General features: G+C 40.6%; 1 protein-coding gene across 3 annotated transcripts in view; it reads right to left on the reverse strand.

The window, feature by feature from the left end:
* Nucleotides 1–1,764: 1,764 nt before the first annotated feature.
* The window catches only part of LOC139360999 (lysine demethylase 5D), a 45,740-nt gene continuing 28,598 nt past the window's right edge, over nucleotides 1,765–18,906 (reverse strand). For 2 of the 3 annotated variants that reach the window (XM_071089503.1, XM_071089502.1), the window contains exons 16-27: nucleotides 18,650–18,831; nucleotides 18,442–18,566; nucleotides 18,177–18,324; nucleotides 12,898–12,994; nucleotides 11,973–12,331; nucleotides 11,402–11,540; nucleotides 10,787–10,966; nucleotides 10,477–10,614; nucleotides 9,693–10,292; nucleotides 9,338–9,407; nucleotides 8,985–9,184; nucleotides 1,765–8,889 (exon numbers count right to left, since the gene is read on the reverse strand). In XM_071089503.1, the coding sequence (XP_070945604.1) occupies nucleotides 8,539–8,889; nucleotides 8,985–9,184; nucleotides 9,338–9,407; nucleotides 9,693–10,292; nucleotides 10,477–10,614; nucleotides 10,787–10,966; nucleotides 11,402–11,540; nucleotides 11,973–12,331; nucleotides 12,898–12,994; nucleotides 18,177–18,324; nucleotides 18,442–18,566; nucleotides 18,650–18,831 (2,589 nt within the window). In that variant the 3' untranslated portion in view covers nucleotides 1,765–8,538. Of the gene's footprint in view, nucleotides 8,890–8,984; nucleotides 9,185–9,337; nucleotides 9,408–9,692; nucleotides 10,293–10,476; nucleotides 10,615–10,786; nucleotides 10,967–11,401; nucleotides 11,541–11,972; nucleotides 12,332–12,897; nucleotides 12,995–18,176; nucleotides 18,325–18,441; nucleotides 18,567–18,649; nucleotides 18,832–18,906 lie in introns of those variants that run through there. The other variant, XM_071089505.1, reaches the window with a different exon arrangement.

Raw genomic sequence — 18,906 nt, forward strand, 5'->3', positions numbered from 1 at the left:
AATCGCTTGAAACTGGAAGGCAGAAGTTGTAGTGAGCTGTGATTGCACCACTGCACTCCAGACTGGGCAACAGGAGTGAAACTCCATCTCAAAAAAAAAAGAAAAAAAGAAGAAGAAACATGTCCATAGTATCCTGAGAGGTCTTCAGACACAATGCAACCCCTATCAAAATTCCAATGTCTTTATTTGCAGCGAGAGAATAAGCCCCAAATTTGCATGGAACAACAAAAGACCTCAGTAAAAACGATCAAGAGCAAAAACAGCAAAGCCGGAGGAATCACACCACCTGATTTCAAAAATGATTACAAAGGAATGGTTAACTAAACCTCAAGATATTGGTATAATACAGACATTTGTAGAGCCCAGAAATAAACCCAAGCATTTATGATGGAGTGATTTTTGACATGTCAAGACCACAAAATGAGAAAAGCACTGTCTCTTAAAGAAACTGTGTTGGGAGAACCTGATTCCCATGAGCAGAAGACTGGCACTGGACGTAAGCTTACCTCATACCCTACAGAAAAATCAATGGAACATGGATTAAAGGCTTTTAAACGTAAGACATGAAACCGTGAAAGCACTGAAGGGAAACAGAGAAGAAATGCTCCACAACAATTGCTCTGGGAAAGCATTTCTTGGAGATGACCTCAAAGCACAGAGAACAAAAGCAAAAATAAACAAACAAAATGGCTTCTGCACAGTAAAGAAAACAACAGGCTAAAGAGATCACCTATCAACTGAAAGAAAATATTTCCAAGCCATACATCTGATATGAGGCTGCTATCCAAAATGTATGAAAAACTGAAACATCTTTAATGCCAAGAAAATAAATAAGCCAGTCAAAATATGGGCAAAGGACAAAAACGGACACTTCTCCACAAAGCCATAGAAATGGCCAACAGGTAAATGACAAAATGCTCATCATAACTGTTACAAAAATGCAAGTCAAAACCACAGGGGGTTATTACCATACATCCCTGATAGAATGGTTATAAAAAAGACAAAGGATAAGAAGTGTTGGTGAAGGTGTGGAGCAAAGGGAACTCTTGTGTGCTATTTGTGGGAATGGAAGTTAATACAGCCACTACGAAAAACAGCATTAAAGTTCCTAAAAATTACAAATAGGATTACCAAATAATTCAGCAATGCCATTTCTGGGTATATGTGGAAACAATGAAATTGGTTATGTTGGAGATACAGCTGTGCTCCCATGTTCATTGCTGCACTATTTACAATAGCTAAGATATGGAGGTTACTATAAGTGTCCACTGTTAGAAAACCATTCGTCTAATGGTGGACACTTACGTATTCCAAATAGTAATGAAATAATATTATGTAATAGTATTTGCAATGAAATTATTAGTTACTCTTAAAATAGGGGGCAGAGGCAGATTCTCTCATTTGGGACGAGAATAAACCTAGAGGATATTATGTTTAGTGAAATAAGCCAGACACAGAAAAACCAATGTCACAATATCTCACTTATACATGAAATCTAAGAAAATTCAACTCATATAAGTAAAGAGCTGATTGATGGTTACCAGAGGGCAAAGGTGGGTGGAGGGGGAGTAGGAATAAAGAAATATGTTGATCAATGTGGGACAAAGTTTTAAACAGATGCATTTAGTTTTAGTAAACTTTGTGCAAAATGGGAATTGTAATAAATAAGATATTGTAAACACAGGAATGCAAGTATAGTAGGTAGGGCAAAAAAAAAAAAAAAAAAAAAAAAAAAGGAAAGAAATAAAAGAGAAGCACTCAAAAGAAGAAAAGAGGGCACTAACTAAACATTCATATTTCCAATTCATAGGAAAGCTGTGGTTAGAAAAAGCAGAAAATTTGTGTCTTATCAGAGCAGAATTTATTCACAAAAATAAAAAATGAGTATTAGGATGGAACTAAAAGTATGTTTCCAAATAGTCGACGTGGTGGCCAAGGAGGCATGGAAATTTACCAATATTGAATCTATTACACTGTGTTTGATTGCAGCAGCTTAGGAACTGTGTCCCGAGAAAATAAAGACAATTAGTGTTTTGGAAAAAAACAGTGGATTGAAGAGTTGAAAACACTGAGAAATGCAATGAACACAAAATAAATAATGGCAAATGAATTTCCTTCACTCTTAAGTTGACAGATAGTAGTAGTAGTGCTCATTTTTGCATTTTAGGAAACCATTGTAAAGCTGGAAGTAACTATAGAGTTAGTCTTGTATGCTTTGTATGAAACATTAATAGGCAACATCCTAGACCACTTGGGCTGTTATAAAAGCTTACCTTCGACTATGTAGGCTATAAGCAAAAGACATTTATTTTTCTCAGTTGTAGATGCTGCATTTATTTCTCATAGCTCCAAATGCTGGCAACTGCAAGGAGGTGATAAACTTGGTTATCTGTGGATCATGAACTTCCTGGTTCACAGTGGATCTTGCTGTGTTCTCACACAGTGGAAGGGACAGGGAACTCTCTGGGGTGTCATATTATAAGGGTACAAATTCCATTCACAAGGGTTCTGCCCTTATGACCTCACCACCTCCCAATGGTCCCACTACCAGAATGCCATCAAATTAAGGATTAGGCTTCAGCATATGAATTTTAGGGGTACATAAATATTTAATCTATAGCAGGAGATAATATTTTTAAAGAAGCTGAGAAAACAAATTCAGTACAATATGGAGTATGCTAAGATGAGCTAGAAATTGTAGCAAAAATAGGTGTATAACACAGACATTTTACAAGCCATGTGAAAATACGTGATGTTTTAAGTCAATAGTTGTTCACTGTATTTCAGTTATCTGCAGGTACTATGCAGAAAATATTTGAGCACAACATGTTTCTGTAACAATAGCATAAATTGTGAACTTTACTCACTTTTATCAACCTAAACATTATCCATTCCATAAAATTTCATCAAAATAGCAGTTGAAATATCCCACTTACCCTACCATACAGTTTGATAGCATTCATTTTGAGACTCGAAACTCAATATGACAATATTAAGTGGTAGATGACCAGGTCATCAGGGTGGAGCCTTCATAAAAGTATTAACCACCTTATACAAGTGGTGAAGGGAACAAACTTGCTAGTCCTCTTGTCCATCCACCAGCCAGGTGAGGACACAGCATTCAATGCACTGTTGTGAAAGGAGAGAGCACCCTTCACCAGACCAACCAGCTGTTGTGCGTTGATCTTGGACTCTCCAGTCTCAGCTGTCACTATTAAACTTATGCTGTTTATAGATGACTCTATGTAAGACAATTTGTTATAGCAGCAGGAAGAGACGTAGGCAGATATTGGTAAGCAGAGTGAAGTGCTGCTATATGAAACACCTGAAAATATGGAAATATCTTCAAAAGGAGTTATGGAGAAGAGACTGGAAAAATATAAAGGAACATGCTGCAGAAAGCCTATTCTGTCATGAACAGACCATGAGGATGACTCTCATGAGGACTCAGAAAAAGAGAGCTGTAGACACAGCCTCAGTCTTCTTACACGTTATGTAAATGGTTGTGACTGGAAGTCTGGTAGAAATACAGCCAGTGCCAGCATCATGCTGATACCAAATCCTGTCAGAGGTACAATAAAAAAACTCAGGCCAACATCCCTGATGAACATAGACACAAAAATCCTCAATAAAATATTGGTAAACCAAATACAGCAGCATACCAAAAGGCTTAACCACCACAACCAAGTCAGCTTCATTCCCAGGATCCCAGGTTGATTCAACATATGCAAATCAAAAATGTAATTCATCACATAAATAGAATCAAAGGCAAAAAACACAGGATTACCTCGACACAGAAAAGGCCTTCAATAAAATTCAACATCCTTTCATATTAAAAACTCAATAAAGTAGGTATTGAAGAACCATACCTCAAAACAGTAATAACTAAGACAATTCCACAGCCAGTATCAAAGTTTGAAAACCTGCACAAGGCGAGGATGCCCTCTCTCACCACTCCTGTTTAACAATTTGGGAAGTTCTGGCCAGGGCAATCAGGCAAGAGAAAGAAATGAAGTGTTCAATTAGGAAGAGTCAGGAAGTCAAATTGTCTCAAGTCTCAGGCCAAAAGTCACTTAAACTGATAAGTAACTTCAGCAAAGTCTCAGGATACAAAATCAATGTGAAAATCACAAGCGTTCCTATACACCAACAGGCAAACCTAGAGCCAAATCATTAATGAACTCCCATTCACAAATGCTAAAAAGAGAGGAAAATGTCTAGGAAAATGGCTAACAAGGGAAGTGAAGGACCTCTTCAAGGAGAACACAAGCCACTGCTCAAGGAAATCAGAGAGCACACAAATGGAAAAACATTCCATGTTCATGGATTGGAAGAGTCAGTACCATGATTCCTACTGGGCATATACCCCAAGGAATATAAATTATTCTTTTATACAGATACACGCACATGTATGTTCATTGCAGCACTACTCACTAAAGCAAAGACGTGGTAACCCAAAAGCCCATCAAGGATAGAATAAATAAAATATGGTACATATACACCACGGAATACTATGCAGCCATAAAAAGTACAAGATCACATCCTTTACAGGGACACGGATAGACTTGGAAGCCGTTTTCCTCAGCAAAACGAATGCAGGAACAGAAAACCAAACACTGCATGTTCTCACAAGTGGGAGGTGAATGGTAAGAACACATGGGCGGGGAGGGGGGAATAACACGCATGGGGACCTGTCAGTGGCAAGGGGTTCTGGTATCAGGGAGGGAGAGCATTAGGAAGAATGGCTAATGCATGCAGGCTTTAATACCTAGGTGATGGACTGATGTGTGCTGCAAACCACCATGGCATAGGTTTACCTATGTAACAAACATGCACAACCTGCGCGTGTACCCTAGAACTTAAAAGTTGAAGGAAAAAAGGAAGGTTATATGCAGATAATTTTTTTTTAAAAAGAAAACCGGTTAATAGGGTGCACAATACTTGAAATTACAAGGCAGTACAATCACAATATATTCCTCTGATAAGAAAAAAAAAATAGTTTTAAGACATAGTCACTATGCCTTCAAACATCTTTAAAAAACTGTAATTGTTTTCCAAATGCTACTACAGTCCCTTTGGTGTTTCTTCACGCTTTCCCGTTTTCCTAAATCCCATATTCTTTGAGAAAAGGAATTAACAAAGAGAGAAAAATAGTATCTTTCATGTGTATCATGGCACTAAAAGTTGATAAAATTTAAGTACTTGCATATGTATTATTGCATGTGATTTGCCAACATTTGCTACAGCACTGTAAACTTTTGGAGGGCAGCAATACTTCCTATTCTTTGAGAAGCTTACAGAGAGCATACTTCTGGCAATGCACCTTGTGAAGTAGGTAGAGTAGAATTTATCAGTTCCATTGAGTGAATCCTGTGTTACAGGAAAAACAGGCACCCTTTTTCTTACTGGCTTATGAGAATCATAGCAACTGCGAGATGAGTATCATTATCTTAAGGATGAATAAAAACAGGTAGGAGAATGTCCTTCTTAGGAAATAATTAAGAAGTTAGGAGTGAATTACATTGGTTTTGGAACTTCCTTACAAAGGGTTTATCAAAAAATACATGTGTATATGTGTGTGTGTGTGTATGCGAGAGATATAGAGAGAGGAGACAGTCAATGTGGCACAGAATATTAACTGGTATAGCTATGTGAAGGAGAGAGAGATGTTCACTGTCCAAATTATGAAATCTTGAAACTTTTCAAAATAAAAAACTGGTGAAGAAAAAAATCTGATGGCCAGTTAGATGAATAAAGATTATCTTACTGGAAACTAGAAAAAGGCCATCCTTGTTATAAAGTGGCAATGAACTTGGCTGAGTTTTGTGTTCCTGTGCTTCTGAAAGGCAGAAACGAACAGTGATGAAACTAAGACATGTGGAAGAAGTAACTAAGCAAACGGTTAAGGGTGTGGCATGGTTCTCTTGATTGCTTACGGTAAAATATGAGGAGAAACAAATTAAAGATGAAATTTGTAATTTAGATTTGGAAAATTCTCAGCTGGGCCATGTTAAGAACAAAAAATTGTGTTCAGGAGAAAACAGGAACATTTCGTAAGATTAGCAGACATAAGGGAGTCAGATGCTATTCATCATAACAAGAATTATCATAAGATATTTTGGAGTTCTTTGGTAATGTCATACCCATCACAGGCCCAGGGTGTTAGTATCTTGAAAGCAGTGAGTTTTAAAGGGGAGGCCCAGGGTGCCTTTGGACCTGGGGCTCATTGTGAAGTACTACCTCAAACCTTGATTTCCTGAATTTTGGAGCAGCGCTCCTTGGCTCTGTCAGCTGTGGCTGAAATGGGCCCAGGTATGGCACACGTTTGTGCTGTATACGTTTACGATGTGAACTGTGAGCAATACATTAAATTTATAAATTGCCCAGTCTATTTTTTCTCGCCGAAGAGCCTAACACAGTTGGCTTACCAGTGGTAAAGTTTTATTACAATTTTTTTAGAAGAAGATTAAATTCTTTTTTTCTGAATTAGAATTATCTCAGAGAACACTGAATGCCCTGTGAAAATCAGTTTTTGTTGCAGATTTGATCATGTTTCTTAATGAACATGTAACCTCTAATCACAAGGTAAATTCTCGTCTATGTGCAAAAACTTTGTGCTACATCCTTGTGTATGGCTTTAAGTGTCAGAATTGGCCCCTCAAGTCAAACACAGCCCCAATTGGTGGAGGCAACCTAAGAAAGGTGTACAACTGTCCTGACTTTGGATTTCCTGTTCACTGTGAAGTATGTGAACAATTTGTGACTCAGAACTTTAGTGAGATTTTTGTAGGGAGAAGTTCTTAACAATGCCTCATCAGAATTTTCCTTTAATAAGTGTCAGAGATTCTGTAATGGCTTGAGAATCATGACTGTTTCTATTTATGGATGAGAAGAAAAAATAAGTTTAGAAGACAATTCTCCTATTTAGATAAATTATCTTAGGATTTTCTATTTATTTTATCTGTTCCCTACGGTGTGGTAAGGTATAGTACATTCTGTTTAGACAAGTGAAGAAATTTCTACTCTACTAGGTCATCATCAAGCACAGCTTTGTTACTGGGAAAGCTAATTATAGTTACCTATGACAGTATCAAAGAAAGAGGTGAAAAGAGTAGACAATAAGGAAGGTAGGTATGATTATAGGCATGAGAAATTGCTATGGGAAATCATGTGATCTACACTGACTGAGGTCAGAAGGAACAGGTGGAAAAGCAGGAGATTCAATCCAGGATGACAGAATGTGTTCACTAAAAGGGATTAAGAGAAGTATAATACAGTCTATATTATTAGATTACCAAGAGACACACAAAACAAGAACCATGAAGATTTAGTGGTATAGTGATATAGTGGTTTCACCTGAAATATTTACACATCAATCCCACTGAATTCTTACAACAAATGATTTAGATTAGCTATTATATTCACCATTTGAAAGAACAGAAAATACTGAGGGAGATAACTTTTGTCAGTGCAAGTCAATCAGATTTAGGACACAAAAGCAACTACATACTGAAAAAAAGAGAGCTGGGGGCTTAATTTGCTAAAACAATCTGAAAAAGAATAAAGTGAGACAAATCTGTCTACTCTATTGCAAGACTTACTGTAAAGCGACTGCAACCAAGACATTGTGATCTGGCCACAGGGAACAGACACGTAGTTCAACAATGCAACACAACAAATAACTCGGATATTGGCACACCCAAGTCAAGCAAACAGATTTTCAATAAAAAGCACAAAGCAATTAAGTGTAGAACAGGTAAGTTTTCTATTGCTGGTGTTGGGTCAACTGGACATCCTTTGAGAAAATATTAACTTTGGACTAAGTCTCATGTATGTTTTCTAAGTAAAATCTACCCTTCCCCACTCTCCCCCAAAAAACTATTAAAAATTACGTTGACCCATGCTACTGTTGTTTCCTAACCTCAGTCCTTCAGTCTTACACTTTAAGAAGTTCAAATCATATTCACAGTCTCCAAACACACTTAATGTTTTATTTTTAAGAAAAGAAATTAAAAATAGACCACAGGTAGAGTCATGAAATTCTTTTTTCTCTATTCTTGTTGGTCTTTACAAGTAATTACACCATACACTGTTTTCTTTTACAGTAAGACCCAAGGAGAGAAAAGAAAAGGAGGTACGATGAAAGTACAAGTTTTGAAGCACCAAAATATTTTATGACAGGGACAAAAAAACAAAAAACAAACAAAAATTGAAGTACAGAAAGAGGGTGGTGGGGAAAAAAAAAAGGGGTACACCTGGGCTTCCTCAAGATTTGTCTCTATTCAGACTAGAATGGAACTGGCTTACAAAATCACTCCTGTATGCTAGCAGGAATGTGGCTGGCAAGACATTTCTGGGCATCGGGGTCTGGACTTGGATAACCAACCTTTAAACAATAACTCTCTAGGAATGAGGATATCAAATATTGGCAGTGAAAAATTATCAACAGGCAAGAAGCTCCTTCTGAGGTCCAGGCCAGGAGACAGTACGATTTACGAAACAAACAAAAACTACCACAAATGACCTTTGGTGCCACTGTCACAACTCTTGCTCATCATGGCAGGAGAGTTGTAGCAAAGGCATTAAAGAAGGACAAGCAGCTGAGGAGCCTGAATCCTTGTGTTGTAAGTTATTTTGGTTTCTTTTTAAGAAAGGGCTGTTGTCTGTGGAAGGTGTCAGGAATATATTTTCACGGTCTGCTTTCTCCTGAAAATGTTCTTTTTTTTGGCCCTCCTGAGATGTAATCCCTGAGCTCCGAGCCCTTTTTGACTGCAGCTCCTGCTGAACAAGATCCTCAACCTTTCCACCCTGATCCACCTTCTGCCGCCGCCGTCGCCTCTCCAGAGCCCGGCTCCTTGTCCGACTCCCTTGATGTTCAAGCTTTTCCAGCTGCAATCATACCCACATAAGCAGAAAAAGGTCAGTACTGGGATCTCTGCCTGCTGAAACCTGATCTCCTGCCCTGCCTCTGACCCCCTTCCTACCTCCAGAAGTGTGCGAATTCTGTCCAGGTCTGGAGGCTGTCCAGCCTGCAGCAGCTGCCAGATGCTGTGGTTTTCATCCAGAGTCACCTCAAGCAGGTCCCCTTCCATCATGAGCTCCTCCAGGGGAGCCCGGATTGCCTCAGGCAGCTTCAACACAGGGCCAGTCAACTGCGGCAACAGTGAGGACAGTAGCTCCAGGTCTGGGCGGAAGGCGGTGGGGTTGGGGGTGCAGGGACAGACTGGGTTAGAGGTCACTCTTGGTCTTATCCTCCATGGCCACAACAGAGCTGACAAATACATGGGTCACTCGGTTATGTGTACCCAAGAGCCTACCCAAACCACACCAGTCTTACCAGAGCCCTTTGCTGGAGCTATGTTCTCAGGAGTGGTCACAGTGTCTCCATTCTCCAGCAGCCCTTGGACCTATCAGGGAAAAAAAGAATGGGTAACGATAAATGAGCTGATGGACCACGTCCTGTCTTTCCTCCCACAACCCCAAAACTTGGGAGCCTCTACCTCCTGAATGATAGTAGACACAGGCTTCCAACAGGGAGCAGAGTCTAGGGATCTGGATAGGTTTAGAATGGGGCAAAGAGGCTAGGCCAAAGGAGACTGAAAATCAGGGAACAGGGACAAAACTGGAGCCAAGAGGAGGACAGGGGCTAGAAGACCTAAATGTGAGAACAATGGCCAGCCTGGAAAGCTCACCTTAGAAACAGTGTTCCCACTGCCTCCTCTGATAGGGTCACAGGCAGTGGCTAAAGTGTAGACCGAGGCCTCCTCTGATCTAGGTTTGGCCTGTAGCTGTTGGCGAAGCTCAGCCAGCTGTTGCAACAGAGCAGTCACATCCTCAGAAGCCAGAGCCTTTCTGGCACGGTCTTGCCAGCCAATGGCCCTCTCTGTGAGACACTGAAGAGCCTCACCTTCAGGCAGCCGCACAGGCAGTCTCTGCAGGGCAACTAGCAAGGCTAGGATTGTCTCTAGGCGTGGCCGTCGTGAGCGCATACACAGTGGACACAGGAATTTTGTGTCCCATTCCCACCAGGCCAGCAGTGGAGATGACGTGAGACTGGGCCTTGGAGAGGTGAGGAGACGGGGCACTGACACACATTGCCCATGGAACCAGTCCTGACAGAGGTCACATTGCAGAGCTCCCACCCCAGCTGGCACCTGGCCACACACACACATAGAAGTCGCAGAGGAGGCCATGAGGGATGGTGTCAGTGGACTGGGCTTGGCTGAGTTGGTGCGACGCAGCTGCAGGATACCTTCCTTTTCCTTCTGTTCCCCTTCCTTGAAGGCCACAATCTATCATGTCCAGAAGAGGGGGAAAGTAGGTCAGCAGTCCACCCTCGCCCTTGTCTGGCATCCTAATACCCAGCTCCCAAACCAGAACTTTAACAGGGCTCAGACACCCTATTACCACCGGCTCTCCTCTTTTCAGGGAGATACCCAGAATCCATCTTCTCCCCATCTGGGCCATGCTGCTTACCACAGAGCCTGGGTCTCTGAGGTCCTGAGCAGACAGCCCCAGCAGCTCTGTGTCACACTGGTACAACCCCAGCGCCTTCTCCATCCATCGGCTACGCTTGGTGCTGTCTGAGCCAGCGTCTGCACATGGGCAGAGCACCTAAGGCAGGTAGGCAGACAGAGAGGAAATGCCCAGGCTTCCCTCACCTCCCACACCCTTTCCTTCCTACCCAGGTGCCCCCTAAAAAACCTATGTTCTCATCATACGCGCCATCTCACAGCAGCCAGGCCAGATGCAGAAGAGGGCTGTGGGTCAGGGTCCCAGACCTCACCTCCAACAGTGTGTAGCAAGAATTCTTCTTGAGAAAGGTCTTGGTGGCCTTCTCTCTCCAGGAATGTGCTGTCAATACCTGCAGCTCTAGCTGTCTCAGTTCTTCCAGCCCTACGGGCAGGTCCCGGCCCACAGCCACCAGGCCCTCCAAGTCATCCAGACAGGGGTAGTGGTCACCATTCTGGGATAGGAGAAAAAGAAAGTTCATTTAAATTATGTCAACAATATTGTGTCTAAATTTGTCCTGAGTAATACTGGGTATTGTACTGCATAATCACAGGGCCAAAAATCTGTGTTTTCTGCAAGGGAAAAATGGGATAGAAACTCTTTTCTCTCAGAACTCCTACTTTCATTGGCTCTGACCAAAAATTACACATGGGCAAGTAACTCTGTTGTATCCTGCTTCTTCTGTCCACTTCTACATATCAATAGTCTCTGCTTAGCTCTACACCCATATTCATACTTCTTTTCCCTCCATTCCTATTCTGATATGCTCAGATCTCTCAAAGAATACTCCAAACTTCCCACCTTCACTTTCTAGCACAATCCAACTGAGCAAAAACTATCTCTTCTAGTTGCTGGCCTGACATAGCAAAGCAAAAATACTGATCCTCACTTGGATCTCATCCACATCAGCAATCCAAGCTTGTGCCTTAGTCAGAGCTTCTTTGAGAGTCTGGATGTTAGGCAGGTGAACAGGGATGTTTTCTGTCTCACGAATTATGGCTTCCAGTGTGGCTGGTGGATGCTTTTGCCTAAAATTTTTTTGAAAAACAGAAATCTATCACTACATGTTACAGGCATACATGCCCCTTTTTTAAGTCCTACGTTTCCTTGCTAAAAACACAAGGAACAAAAAGTGTGACAGAGTAAGGGAGCCACACTGAGGAACTCTGTAACACTGCAGGGGGCATGTAGGTCTCTTGTAAGTCACAGGCTGCATCCATTCACCTGAGAACTAAGTCACCCAAGGAATATTTCCCCAACTGTTGCCTTTACAACAGTGAAAGATCAACATGACATGTCATATAGATGGGACTAGATGGTATGTCATGCCAGTCCTTCAGAGTTTAGTAGATGCCCAACTGGGAGTCTGCTGCCCAAGGGCACCCATAGAAATACTTAGGGTCACCCCAAAACTCAGAAGATTACAGTCAAAATACAGACAGGGAGAGACTACACCCCACCTGGCCTCCAGGCAGAAATGGGCCTTTTCTTCCCAGCGCTCTGCAATGGTCAGCAGTTCTTGCAGTTCAGCCCGGGCCTTGTCCACAGAAGGGCTGGAGGCTATCTTGGCACCCATAACCAAAAGCCCCTGCATGATGACCAGAGAGCCCCTGTGGGCTGAAGGGGCCAGAGCCTGCTTCACTTCATCTAGCCATTGCGCCTGCTCCACCTGCTGCTGAAGCTGATGGGCTTCAGGCACCTCTACACCCAGCTGCTGCCCCCTCTCCAACAGGGACTGCAATAGCCCTGGACTAGACGGCAATGTGGCCAGGGCCTCACGAGCCTCAGCTTGGTAGGCCTCCACCTGTTCCAAGACATCCTGCAAAGACATAGGATAAAATGCAGATTCTTTAGCCACATAAATACTCAACAACCTAGATTTGCTCCACTTCTCATCTTCTCTTATAGGCATTTCCTGTTGCTTAACACTTATTCTCAATCACATCCTAAAACATGATCTACTTGATAATAACAAAGGCCCTCTTTACCTAGAATGACACTTTTCTCCTTTAATTACCTAAAATTTCTTTTTCCAAGCCCACTTTAATATAATCTTATCCCTCTAATAAGCTTTCTAAGACTCTACTGTGTGGAGGGAAATCAAGCAATCAATCAATCAGTCCTCTCCATCCCATTCCCAAGAGCCAGTGTCTTATGTAGGCTCCTGTTTAGAGTTTTTAATTATTTCAGTCTGGAAGGGTATTTCCTTATATGCTGTAAAGACAGAGATGGTATGGGAACACTCATCTCCATCACTTTCAGGAAAGAACCTGTTATTATGAGAAGGTTGTTTAGAATACCTAGGTTCTCAAGCTTTCCTGACATGTCAGACTTCCTGAGTATTTGCTGTTAACAAAAATTCCATCTTGCCAGGCCCCTCCTCACCTTGACATCTCCAATCTGATGCATGGCACAGGGCAGGCTGCCCATCTGCTCAAGAAGGACCCGGAGTTCAGTCAAGGTCAGCTGTGGAGTGTCCATCCTGTAGGAACCAGAAGGAACACCTACCTTGTAAGGCCACATTTCAAAAACTTACAGAATTTTAACATACTTCCTTCCCTTTTGTATTTCAGTAATATCCACAAAGGTTTTTTTCTAAGTTCAGTGATACTGACCAGTAAGTTAAGATTTGAAAAAACACCTATAAGCTTTTGACAGCAGTTAATACAGACTAACTACAGATATCAAAGTGAGAGAGTCCAGCTTCCTGAGAAAATGTAACAGTATTAATCTGCTAACACTATGGCTACTTAATACCATGCCACCATGTTACTAGATGGCTAGCACTATTCGATAGAAGAATAGAAATAAATACAAGTATGTGGCAAGAGAAAACAGACATTTGAATGGCCCCCACATAGTTTAAGTTACATTTTCATTAGTCATCCAGTTAAGAGTTAAAGAATGAGGAAGAGATGTAAAAACAAATAGCCAATAGGATTCAGAAGTAGTAGCTTTCACAGTGACACAAAACATCTATTAAGCCAGAAACTGAAGTACAAATGCAATGGAAGGATTAAGAAGGAAGGAGGGCTAAGTGATGATAAGAATGGTCAGAGTAATAAATCTACTCTAGACAAGAAATGAGAGTTCATTACATTAGAAGCAAAACAGTACCACATGATAAGAACTTTTAAGACTTACTCTTTGGTTCCAACTGTCTACAAGACAAAGAAAACTGATGAGGCCAGGAAGTTTAAATTCATGAGGAAAACTTGAGACAAATTAAAGTGGAAACCCAACGCATGTTATATGGGTATCATGGATTCAACCTGGAAAAGCCTTATTTCTCTTGAACTTGAGTAGCGAAAGGAGTTATCCATAAAAGTGAAATTTCCTCTAAAATTTTAAGTTTCCATGGTTTAAAGAAAGGCAACAATGAGAAAAGAGATTAAGAACAAGTAGGACTATTTAAGAATATTTGAAATAATGGTCAGGCAGCCCCAAAGATACTTCAGGAAGTATTCCAGGAGGAGGCACGGTTATCATAACAGATACCTTCTACATGTGTCAGTACCCTGAAGACCTTCCACTAGAATAAGATATAGATGGGGGAAGATGGTGATATTTAGAATCTGACTCTGTGTAGGCATAGGCCAATGTGTGTTTTACATCTTAGATTTTAACAAAAATGTTTAAAATGGAAAACAAACCTAAATATTGTTTATACAAAAAGTTTATAGAATGACAATATAAGGAAAGAAAATATTTTTGTACAACTCTATGATGCATTTGTGTTTTAAGCTAACTGTTATTAGAAAAGAGTAAAACATTCAAATAGAAATTAAATGTTTATGAAATAAACAATTTACAAAAACAGACTCATAGACCTGTAATTCCAGCACTTTGGGAGGCCAAGGCAGGCGCATCACGAGGTCAGGAGATCAAGACCATCCTGGCTAACATGGTGAAACCCCATCTCTACTTAAAATATAAAAAAATTAGCCAGGTGTGGTGGCATGCACCTGTAGTCCCAGCTACATGGGAGGCTGAGGCAGGAGAATGGCTTGAACCCAGCTGGGAGGCAGAGCTTGCAATGAGCTGAGATTGCACCACTGCACTCCAGCCTGGGTGACAGAGTGAGACTCCATCTCAAAAAAAAAAAAAAGAAAAAAAAAGAAAAAAAAAAGAATATTTGAAATAATATGTCTCTAAAATATGATGGACATAAGAATGAAGACAAAACGCAAGAAATTAAGCTGAGTAAGTATGGGCCATTGAGTATCTAGGTGGCACAGAAAAGCCTAAAAGGCAATCTAGCATCTCAATTATAGCTCAGGACAATAATTATGTGACGGACTATTTAAAAAGCTTCCTCATCAGTTATTTAATTTCAATCAGACCATGCCACATCCTGTGGGACTGATCCTTCAAATAGCCCCAAAATAATACATTTCAAATATCTATTTTGCTATGTACTTCACCAGTTTCAAATCTTTCTATATTTTCTTAAAGTTTATTGAAAAAATTACATATATTCTCAAGTAGAAACTGGTTCAAATGTATACCTTTGCTTTATGGTCTTGATCCCTTTATTCTGACCCTTAAACCTAAAAAAAACCCCTACTTTATCTAAAATTCCTTCCTACTAACGCAGCTTTATATTTTTTAATAGAGTTTTTAAAAATACATGATTTAACATTGTCATGCACCACATAACCTTTCAGTGACAAACCACATATATGATAGTGGGCCTGTAAGATTACAATAGTACTGAAACATTCCTATCATCTGCTGACATTGTAGCAGTTGTAAAGTAGCAACACATTCCTCATGTGTCTGTGGTGATACTGGTGTAAACAACCCTCTGTACTGCTGGTCATGTAAGAGTCTATCTAGCACATGCATCACATAATATAATACCTGATAATGATAACAAACAGCCATATATTGCTTAATGCTTGACACCACATTTTTTTTTAGCTATTATTTTAGAATATACTCCTACTAGAAACAAAAGGTAACTGTCGGGCAGCCCTAAAGGTATTAGTATTCCAGGAGGAGGCACGATTATCACAACAGATACCTTTCTACATGTGTCAGTACCCTGAAGACCTTCCACTAGAATAAGATACAGATGGGAGAAGATGGTGATATTTAGAATCTGACTCTGTGTAGGCATAGGCCAATGTGTGTCTTTACATCTTAGATTTTAGCAAAAATGTTTAAAATGGAAAACAAACTTAAAAATTGTTTATATAGAAAAGTTTACAGAACTACGTGAGGAAAGAAAATATTTTTGTACAACTCTACGATGCATTTGTGTTTTAAGCTGTTATTAGAAAAGAGTAAAACATTCAAATAGAAATTAAATGTTTATGAAACAAACAATTTACAAAACAGACTCAAAGACCAATGAAACAGATAGAAAGCCCAGAAATGAGGCTGCACATCTACAACCATCTGATCTTTGACAAAGCTGACAAAAACAAGCAATGGGGAAAGGACTCCCTATTCAGTACATCCTGTTGAGGTAACTGGCTGAGTCATATGCAGAAAACTGAAACAGGACCCCTGCCTTATACAAATATCAGTTCAAGATGGATTAAAGACATAAATTAAAAACCTGAAACCATAAACGCCCTGGAAGACAATCTGGGCAATGCCATTCCAGACACAGGCATGAGTAAAGATTTCATTATGAAGATGTCAAAAGCAACTGAGAAAATAGCAAAAATTGATGAGTCCGAATTAAAGAGCTCTTGCAGAAAGAACTGTCTACACACAGGGTAAACGGACAACCTACAGAATGGGAGACAGTTTTTGCAAACTATGCATCTGACGAGGGTCTAATATCCAGCATCTATAAAGGAATCTAACCAAATTTACAAGAAGAAAACAACCCCATTACAAAGTGGGCAAAAGACATAAACAGACCCTTTTGAAATGGGAGACATACATGCAGCCAACAGATATATGAAAAAAAGCTCAGCATCAGTGATCATTAGAGAAATGCAAAACAAAACCACAGTGAGGTACCACCTGACAAGACCATTCAGAACGGCAATCATGAAAAAGTCAGGAAACAGCAGGTGTTGGCGAGGTTGTGGAGAAACAGTAACTCCTACACAGGGTTGCTGGGAGTGTAAAATTAGTTCAACCACTGTGGAAGACAGTGTGGCAATTCCTCAAAGATCTAGAGGAAGAAATACCATTTGACCCAGCTATCCCATTACTGGGTATATACCCAAAGGTATATAAATTGTTCTATCATGAAGACATATGCAGGTGTTATGTTCACTGCAGCACCACTCACAAGAGCAAAGACATGAAATCAATCTAAATGGCCATTAATGATAGACTGGATAAAGAAAAAGTGGTACATATCCACCATGGAATTACCATGCAGATATTATAAAAACAGGATCATGACCTCTGAAGAAACATGGATGAAGCTGGAGGCCATTATCCTTAGCAAACTAGCACAGGGAGAGAAAATCAAATACCACATGTTCTCACTGGTATGTGGAACCTAAATGATGAGAACACATGGATATATGCACAGAGGGAACAGCACATACTGGGGACTATCAGAAGGTGGAGGGTGGGAGGAGGGAGAGGACCAGGAGAAGTAACTAAGGGGTACTGGACTTAATACCTGGGTGATAAACTGTGTTAACAAACTCCCATGACACAAGTGTACGTATGTAACAAACCCACACATGTACCCTGAAATTAAGTTTAAAAAAAACTTTACAGTAGCGGTGGCTAATTTACCATTAAAGAAAGATACCTTCACATTCTCTTATCAGTCAGTTCCTCACCCTGAAAAACTTCCTGTCCTGCAAGTTTCATTCATGGTAAGTGCCCCATATTTTATGTCTTCCACAGTTCGTTTATTGTATTAATTATATGTTTGGATATTTTGATACACAAATACTCACCATTGTGTTACAACTGCCAACAATATTCAGTACAGTATCACGTTGTGCCGGTTTGCTGCCTAGGAACAACAGGCTCTACACAGCCTAGGTGTGTAGGAGGTCACAGCATCCAGGTTTATGTAAGTAGACGGTGCATATGCAACAATGACAAAATTGCCTAATCACATTTTTCTCCAAACACATTTCCATCATTAAGTGACGCCTGACTGTATATAATCATTTACTTGATTTTTCAATGTAAAAAGTATATGTATCTATTGTCGTATACATTTGGAAACTAACAGTTAAATAAATACCTAGGATTACTTTAACCTCTAAAGTTTTGCCTAATTACACAGCCAAAAGTAAATTTTGTGGAAATTCTGATGTCTGCATAATGTTATGAGATTTCCTAAGAAGTAGGAAAAGATTGCAATTTTGCTAGTATATATTTATTTATTGCCACATTATTTTGTTAGAAACTGTTTATTTCAGTAACTTCTAGTTCATATTATACTGGTTTTTGTCCATGTGTTATCTACCCTTTCTTGGTAAAACTTGACAAGTGCTGAGTCTGTGCTTCTTTTCTTTTTTTGCTATTGTTGTTTTGAGATGGAGTTATGCTCTTGCTGCCCAGGCTGGAGTGCAATGACATCATCTCGGCTCACTGCAACCTCCACCTCTTGGGTTCAAACAATCTCCTGCCTCAGTCTCAAATGGGATTGTGTGTTTATAGTCTATCCACTTTTGTTATTCATTTTCACATACTCATACCCTTCTTTGCCTTCTCCTCTCACATACCTGGCCACCTGACCACTGACCAGCCCCAGGACTTGAGATATACACGCCTCCACCTCACTCAGGCAGTTCTTCAGTCGCTGAAGCAGCTCACTATTAGGAAACCTCCTCTCACGAGCCTCAGACTCCAGTGCCCTTAGCTCTTCAAAGCCTAGAGACAGCATAAGTTGCAACAGGTAGGCAGTGTTAGCAGAAAAGGAAGGTTGTGAATACCCAAAAGAAAGAAATAAGGTTTATACAAGGGTTCCTTCCGTTTCCCATCACTCACTGCGCTTACGGCCATCCTCCACCTCCAAGGCTACTCGCACTTTGTTGGCCCAGGTGTCAAAAGACTCAGCTCGAATCTTCAGCTTATGCAGCATGGTGGGGAGCTCATCCAAGGTGTACCGATACCTAGAGGAAGAAAACCAGGAAGGGTACACATCTGGCCCAGCTCTGTAACCTCCTCCACATCCCCACAGTGTTCCCATGCTCACCGTAGGTACTGTCGGCTACTAGAGCACTTGCAGAGGTCATTGATGTGGGAAAGGCATACAAGGCCATCTGGGCAGTCGTAGCAGGCCAGGGCTGACAAGAAGCATGTGGTCTTACACTTGATGCACTGGCGTTCATCATCTGGGAGCAGCTCAAAAGCCTCTCGCTCAGCCTCCGTGACGCCCTGGGGGTGTTCAACCCACATATACTGTAAAGACTAGGAGTAGGGCTGTGGACACCCCACCTCAGCCAACACTGA

Source organism: Macaca nemestrina, chromosome Y (assembly GCF_043159975.1).
Source record: "Macaca nemestrina isolate mMacNem1 chromosome Y, mMacNem.hap1, whole genome shotgun sequence".
Classification (NCBI taxonomy): domain Eukaryota; kingdom Metazoa; phylum Chordata; class Mammalia; order Primates; family Cercopithecidae; genus Macaca; species Macaca nemestrina.